At 46.4% G+C, this 7,801-nt stretch overlaps 1 protein-coding gene across 1 annotated transcript; it reads left to right on the forward strand.

The window, feature by feature from the left end:
- Positions 1-658: 658 nt before the first annotated feature.
- POLR3H (RNA polymerase III subunit H) lies at positions 659-6,850 on the forward strand. The gene is made up of 6 exons (XM_017827714.1): positions 659-969; positions 2,126-2,222; positions 3,474-3,560; positions 4,555-4,618; positions 5,244-5,451; positions 5,959-6,850. Exons 1-6 carry the CDS (start codon positions 859-861, stop codon positions 6,010-6,012), a joined length of 621 nt encoding a protein of 206 aa, XP_017683203.1. The 5' UTR covers positions 659-858; the 3' UTR covers positions 6,013-6,850.
- Positions 6,851-7,801: the final 951 nt, after the last annotated feature.

Below are 7,801 nucleotides of genomic sequence, written 5' to 3' on the forward strand. Positions count from 1 at the left end.
GCTTCCCTCGCTGCAGAATGCACCAAGGCCTGAAAAAACTACCATGGGGGTTGGTTTCTTTTTGGCAATTAATACTCTGAAATTATTGCAGCGCTGTGTGATGACAGTTTGCCCCTGACAATAACCTTGACCTAAGCACTGGACAGTCGGTGCTGTGAAGAACTTTCAGCTGCAAATGGCACTATAAACCCACCCGGGTTTGTTGGAGAGGTGGGCAAACAGCTGAAGAATCGGCTTTCAGAGAGGCGCAGACTTTGATCTCTGCGACCCTGTCGGGACTGAAGCTTATGCAAATAAATTAAATCACAATAACCCCGGTTGTGGATTGCTTCAGCCGCGGCACGGGAGCCTCTGCCCAGGGCTTGGCGGGGGGGGCGAGGGGGACAGTGAACAACCGTGCACAGGGCGCCCGGTTGCTGAGGACATTTCCACGTTTATAATGACCAAAATCATGTCCCTCACGGGGGTGACCGGACACGGCCACGGACACCGCTGCGGTTATACCAGGCCAAGGCCCGGCCCCGCCCCCGCCCCGCCCGAGGAGGAACAAAATGGCCGCCGCTTCCCCCGCCGCTTCCCTCAGTGCACGGGGCCCGCCCGCCGAGCGCGATTGGCTGAGGCGGCGCCGGAAGTGGCGCGCGGCCGTGGCGCGCGACGGGCTCCGCGTGCGGCAGGCGGGTGAGGGGTGATCCCGCCGTCCCGCCCGCTCCCGGCCCCTTCCCGCTGGGACAGCCGGGATACCGCCCCGCCGGGCTCCGTACGACACCGGGGGGTGGCTTCCCGGGCCCGCCTCGGCTGTCCTCGCAGCGCTCCAGTTCCCGAGGCTGTTGGTGTCTCCTCGCCCCCTCCTCCGCCACTATGTTTGTCCTGGTGGAGATGACTGACACTGTCAGAATTCCTCCCTGGCAGTTTGAAAGGAAACTGAACGAATCTATTGCTGAAGAGCTAAACAAGAAATTGGCCAATAAGGTAAAGCGTGGGTCACGTATTGGTTGATGGAGGCATTGTAACATCCCCGAGCGTTTCTTCCTTTCACTTGTGCCCAATGAGACGGTGGCTGAGGTGTCAGAGTAGTTCAGATGGGAAGGCCATGCCCAGCGACTGTAAACAAAGAGACAGCCACGTGCCATCTCAAAGGGGACATTTTTCTAATGGCTGATGCTGTAATGGGAAGGTACTGAGTTGCCAGCTGGGGCAGAGAAACATGGAAAAGAAGTGAGAGCAACTGCTGGGTTGTGTATAGCGGAGCAATCTGAAATGCAGTCTGAAAACCAGGTGCAAACTAATCCAGCCAGTGAGGAATCAGAAAAAAAAAACAAGCGGACTATGTAAATAGTAGCCGATTTGGTCTGTGGTTAATAATTGAAATACAGCGTGGCAGTAAGAAGCTGGTCTTCAGAATATAACAAGTGTTCTGTGGTAGACCAGGAGGTCAGAGTTTGCCTGTGCAGCCTTGGGACTCTGATTAGCACATGGCTTTCAACACAAAGCGGGGACAAAACTCAAAATGTACCTGTGAATGTGAAAGTAGCTCAAAAGAGCAATCTGAAGGGATGGGGTGTTGTGAATAGCAGGTTATATGGACACGTTATGAAAAGCAAATATCTTCCCTCATCCACTGATGGCTGGGTAGGTGCCTCAAATTTTGTAGGAGTGAAGCTGTCTCAGAAGTAGCAGAGAAACCAAGAATTTGCCTTGTGTCTCCTCATAGCTAATATAATTTAAGACAAAGTTAAGCCTAGAGACTTTTGACAGTGTAACTCCAACAAAAAGTATGTTAAGCCTTTGGACAAGCTGTGGGGCTGGTGAATGATGTCTGTAGGGAGCCGTTTACTGTCTTGGCAGATCAAGTTCTTCTCACCACTGACAATTTCCCCAAGGGTCTCTGTAGCAGTGCTCTTTCCAGTGCCAGTGAAAACACGTGCTCCCATAATACTTGAATTGGAGTTCCCCTGCAATGCTGGGGCTGTTGAAGGCAGTGCACCAAAACACCCTCCTTCCCATCTCGCCACCCTTCTGTTGCTACCTTTTGAAAAGGTGTGCATAATGTATAAATTTGATAGTTTGCTTGATTTAACCTGGTGGGTTGATTTACTGCTTTCAAATTGTTTTTTTCTTTGAGCAGGTCGTGTACAATGTTGGGCTCTGCATCTGTCTGTACGATATCACAAAGCTGGAAGATTCATACATATTTCCTGGGGATGGTGCATCACATACCAAAGGTATGTGCTTGTTCTCGGTTATATAGTGTTGCAGAAGGTTAAGTAATGATCTGGAAATGTAGGCTGAGTTCAGTTGTTAGGGAGAGTAACAACCTTGAGTTCACAGCCTTAACTCCATTCCTGTTAGGAGGGCAAGATGAACATGATGAAAGTATTTTCTTTTCTTTGCAGTTTTTGGGTACAAATACGGCTTTGAAAAGCCAGTCCTTGCTTGCCTTCTCCTGCAGTTCATCTCTGTTCTACAATTGGAGCCATAGGTGTGGGGTTAGGAAGGAGCTAATTTAATTGAAAATTATTGAAAATCTTCACGTAGAAATAAGTTGCAATAATTGTTTTCCATTCCTCTAGTATTTTTTCTTTTTGAAGCTTATTTTCCCTAGTTAGAATGTTGAAACCTGTTTCTACATATAATATTTGCACAGCATTTGATGCTCGTGTCCTAGCTGGAAGTTCTTTGACATTTTTGTTGAAACTTAGACAGTTCTGGTTCAGCATACATTTCTAGTGATTTTATTTTTATAAAAAATTAGTAATTACTTTGACTCTTGGTAAATCTGACTAAAATCTGGAAGTAAATGCATAAAAGCAAATTTCTTTTTTTTTTTTAAGTTAAAATTAGGTTTTTTTTTAAACTGGTAAGAGATGCATTTTTCTATTTTCAGTTTACAGTGTGGAAGCATAGGTTGAGTACATGAAATGTTTCCTGTTGGAAGGAAACTGGACTGACTGTATGTGCCTCCCCTTGTCTAAATTTCAGCAAATAATAACTTCTCTAATACAGGCTTTCCTGATTGCTTTAATCTCCATTCAGCTTCCTAACTTTGAATTACTCCTTGAACTGAAAGAAGATAAAAGGCAGAAGTATTGCAAGAAGGTGTAATTTCAGCTGATACTTTTGGCCTTGAAGCACCGTGCAGGAATGCTCCTGTCATGACTTAAGCAGAGGCCCTGCTCCATGCTTTTGAGCTTACACTTTCGTTCTGTGAACTTTGACTCTTGCAAGACTGAAGAGCTGAGAACAGGACACTGCTGCTCAGCTGCTGTCAGAACTCGTACAAACCAGTTAGGAATCAGAACTCTTATTCCCGTTTTTCTATCTAATCAGTGCCTGTAAAGAAATCGTGAAAGAAACTGGCTAAGTGTCTTAGGGGGCATATAGGATGTGGGATTTTGTTTTAATGGCTGCCATCCTGTGGAAGGAGTGCAGTTCACTCACATGGAAATAATAGTAATGATGTGTTTTCTTTTAAGTGCATTTCCGCTATGTGGTCTTCCATCCCTTCCTGGATGAGATCCTGATTGGACAGATTAAAAGCTGCAGCCAGGACGGCGTCCACGGTAAGCCACAACTTCTGACATTAGGGACACGTGAGCTGCAGGGCTATTGGGTCTACCGAAACACTGATTTCGGGAGGAATGATGCTGTCTGTAGGCTGGCTAAAGGCTATCGCTGGCCTCTCGCACTGCTCTGAGCTGAGTGTGGTTGGTAGTTTGGGCCTGGCAGCTTTCCCTGCCCTTGATGCTTTTGTCTGCACTCCCCTTTCCTTTTGTCAGTCACGTGCGTGCCCAAGAAGAACAGGCAAGCCCATCTGGAGCATAGACTGGATTAATTTTCGCGCTTCAGTGAACAGAACTTGTGTTTTTCAAAGTGGAAGTATCGGCTTGTGTTGGTCTGATGTATTTTTCCCGTATTTCTGTGCAAATTCACGATCATTTTCTATACCTGAAAACATGGAAAGGAAATGTCTTTGTGAGCACAAAGTGCTGCCAGAGTCATGGAATACATAATTGATGAGTTGCTTTCCTTTCTTGAAGAAGTCTTCCATGCAAACAAGCTCCTCTGCTCAGTTGTTAAATTAGGGCAATGAGATTACCTTGGCTGCATTTGTTGCTGAATTTGAGCATGGTCCATTCTCTGCTAAAATTCAACATCATGAAATCTTAAGGGGAGATGGAGACTGTTCTGAGTTTATACTGGTCTTTATTTAATGTGTTACATCTGTGATTTCTGAGCTCTTTTCTGTCACAGACCTCTATAGCATCTGACTCATTTCTTGGAACGCTTTCATTTCCATTCCTGCTCCAAACAACCTTTTCCTTTCCCAGCAGGCACAAAGACTGTGCCCTCTGTTGCTGTATGTACTTTCAGCCGGGTGGTTTCTTTGCTGCCAATGGAAATTGAGTGTTGTGGCTCAAAGAATAATTCCTGCATAATCTCAATGTCCTTCCTGAGAGAGGAAGGGAATGAGTCTAGAAATGCATTTTAGGAATCACTGTGGAACATCATTTGCAAAGAATTGTTTCAGTCTTAATCGAATTCTTTTCTCCACAGTTTCTATTGGATTCTTTGATGATATTGTCATCCCACCAGAATCCCTGCAGCAGCCAGCTAAGTTGTATCCTTTGATCACCTTTGATAACTTTACTACTTCATTTCAAAAGATTGTGCAGTGCTGGCCCAACAGGCATTCACCACTGCAACAATGAAGGTGCTCAGTGGCAGAAGCTAAGCCCTTGTGTCGGGCAAGTCCCGCAGACTGTTATCACAGCTAGACAGGCCCTCACGCTCATTAGGTTTTGCAGGATCATTATGCCTGCTGATAGAAATGAATGGCAGTGTCCCCTGAACAGCCAAGTTGTAATCCCTGCCTCCAGTCTTGGCTGCTGCTGAAGATAGAATGCAGGTTTTACCACACCATGTGATGTCTACATACATGTGTGTCTGATGTACTTCATTGTGACAGGCAAGGTCGTCTTGGGTTTGAGGGGGTTTGCTTGTTTGGGGGTCTTTTCTGTTGTTTTTTTTTTAGGGTGGGTACCCCAGCAGTGTACACCTTGAAGCAGAAAAATCAGAAGGAAGACGGGTCCTGGACTGTGCAGACGATGACCCAGGACAGTACATGGTGGTTTGATAAATAACTGTGAAAAGGCTTTGAATCAAGTCTATTCTCAGCACTGTGAGAAGGTGATCTGTCAAGCAGAATACTGATTGTTTCCATCCTTAATCCTTGGCATGGCCAGTGATGAAGCAGAGCAGGTGTGGGTGTGGGAATACGAGACAGAAGAAGGGGCCCATGACCTTTATATGGACATTGGGGAGGAGATCCGCTTCCGAGTCGTGGATGAAACATTTGTCGATACATCACCGACAGGTCCAAGCTCTGCAGAGGCTTCCACTTCAACTGCCACAGAAGAAGTCCAGAAGAAAGAGGCACCGTACACTCTTGTGGTAACTATGTGCATTGATTCATAGAGCCTTGTGAGCGTTGTGGTTTGTTCAGTGTCTAAAATAGCATCCCTTTCCCAAGGAACTGATTGCTTTAAGATGACCGTGAAGCAGTCTCACAAAATGAAAGGAGTGGAAAAAGGAAGAAATGAGATTGTTCTTGCGGTTGCTCTGAGTGTTTTCATTGGAACACTTTGTGGTTGTTGGTGCATTTTCCCCTGGGAGGCTGATTTAAAGCAGACTGCAGATGCAGGATCTGTAAGTAGGAGTGAGCGTATGAAGAATACAGAGCTGGGAGCAACAGATCAAGGTTTATGCAGCAGCTGAACAGTGTTTCCTTGCAGCGTGCTGGCATAAGACCCACTTGAGTACAATGCATGAGAAAGGTAGATCTGAAGCAGTGACAGCTCTGTTCCATAACTCAGGGGAGAGATGTTACATTTTTAGGCGTTTTCCTCTATTCTGTACGCAGTTTACAATTGCACCCTCTCGTCTTCTCTCTGTGAACAGGGATCAATCAGCGAGCCCGGCCTGGGCCTCCTGTCGTGGTGGACAAACAGTTAGCTGCCATCAGAGCCTGCTCCACAGAAGGTCTTTCCGGTGGATGTTTGGGGCATAACGGGATCCTGCTGGTGCTCATTGCTCCTCTGAAGCTTAATGAGAAATTAGATCTGCCATTCTCTGTTTCCCCTTCAGCTTCCAACCTGCCAGAGAGAGACAGTTGCTTTCAAGACATGTCTTCACTGATCTGCAGAAGGGAATTTATAGGCACAAAAAGCCTTGAGCACAGCAGCAACAAACTCAGCTGGAGCTTTGGTCTCCTGCCCTGGAGGAAAAACTGGGGAGGTCTTTACTTGCCTGAATTAAGGAGGGAGTTGACTTCTGTGAGTGAAAGCAGAAGAGAAAGCTTGTCAAAAAGTACAGCTTCCTTGGGCTGAGAGCTTGATCTCAGAGGGTAGAAACCTGCCCTTCTTTTGACAGGAAATTAAGAAGAAGCAGCAAAAGACTAACTAGTTAGTAGCAGTGTGGTACTCCAGAGACCTGGAAAATGCTGCTGCTGGGAGAGCAGGAGAGATGGGGACAATGTTCTGCTAAGAATGGGAACTTCACCCATGGATGGATGAAGTCAGCCAAAAAGAATGGCAATGACGGTTGTTTACCCAGAAGTAACTCTGGCTTGGTGAAGATGACCACTGTGGAAAGCTACGGGCTGCTTAATGTGCTGAATGGAATTACTTTACTGAGTGGGCTGTACTTATGTAGAATGAGCTAAACTTTGCAGTTTGACTGAAATATGTAATTATGAACTACATGGACCAAGGCTGCTTTGAGCAAGCTGCTCCAAACTCTCGTTTGTGAGGGTGTCTTAATACCATAAGTGGAATAAATAGTAAAAACCACACAGCCTGCCTTCCTGTACAATTTGTGGGGAAACTATTAGCTTCCTGCCTAGGAGGAAGAAAACAGTTGCCTCCTGCAGTTTAGCTACTTGGATTTCAAGGCAGATAGTGTTGAGACCAATGTTTTGCTCTGTGCTAGCAGCCAATGACAAACAATTGCCATCACCCTCCCTGACAGCAGTACAAGGAGAGGGGGGAACAAAACTGAGTAAAATCTATGCAGGGCCCATTGCCAAGAGAGTGATGTTGCACGTAATTACAAAGCCAGCCACGTTTGGCAGGAAGGGGCTGTAATTCACTGGGATAGTGGGTATGCTTAACCTCCAACTGCAAAAACAAAGCCTGAGTCACCAGCGCCCTCCCTGCAGCAGCGTTAGAACCCCTTAATTCTAAACTGTTATTCCTGGTGCATTGCCCTAATTAAAAGGGAGCGTAGAATTCTTTAGGTTCACATAGTAACTGAGGTCCATCTGCACAGACAGTAAGCTTATTGAATACCACCTACAGAGCAGCAGTGCTGACATGCAACCATCTAGCTGTAGTGGAAACAAACTGCAGAAAACCCCCAGCTGTTTGTGTAGGTGGAAATTTGGGTGAAACAAGTGAGGAGCTTCCACACAGGCTGTTCTGGGGTAGTGCCAGAGCAGGGGACGAAAACAGCTCCAGTACCTCCAAGAAGCTGTTTAGCTCAGCTCCCATTTCACAGGGTCAGAGCTCCCAGGAGTGCAGTGAGATGGGAGCTACATGGCTTTGTGTGCAGTTCTCCTGAAGAGACTCCTCAACATCTGTCTCCTGTTTCAAGCTGTGCTTGAGGAAACTAATTTAGTGCCCAGTGCTGGGAGGGCAGATACATCAGGTGCTCTTGCAAGTTTGTCATTGCTGCAGTAGTGATACCAATTTGCAATGCACAGGAAAGTAGTGGGGAAGGTGGTGATGGCCACGAGTGGAGCCTG

The sequence above is a fragment of the Lepidothrix coronata genome, unplaced genomic scaffold, assembly GCF_001604755.1.
Source record: "Lepidothrix coronata isolate B3197 unplaced genomic scaffold, Lepidothrix_coronata-1.0 Scaffold141, whole genome shotgun sequence".
Lineage (NCBI taxonomy): Eukaryota > Metazoa > Chordata > Aves > Passeriformes > Pipridae > Lepidothrix > Lepidothrix coronata.

What these genes read in the sequence shown, in the direction of transcription:
- POLR3H (XM_017827714.1), top strand. Translation starts at nt 859, where the DNA reads ATGTTTGTCCTGGTGGAGATGACTGACACTGTCAGAATTCCTCCCTGG. An exon ending in CAGCCAGGACGGCGTCCACG is followed by an intron (nt 3,561 to 4,554) that starts GTAAGCCACAAC and finishes TTTTCTCCACAG; the next exon opens with TTTCTATTGGATTCTTTGAT. An exon ending in CTGCAGCAGCCAGCTAAGTT is followed by an intron (nt 4,619 to 5,243) that starts GTATCCTTTGAT and finishes TGGCATGGCCAG; the next exon opens with TGATGAAGCAGAGCAGGTGT.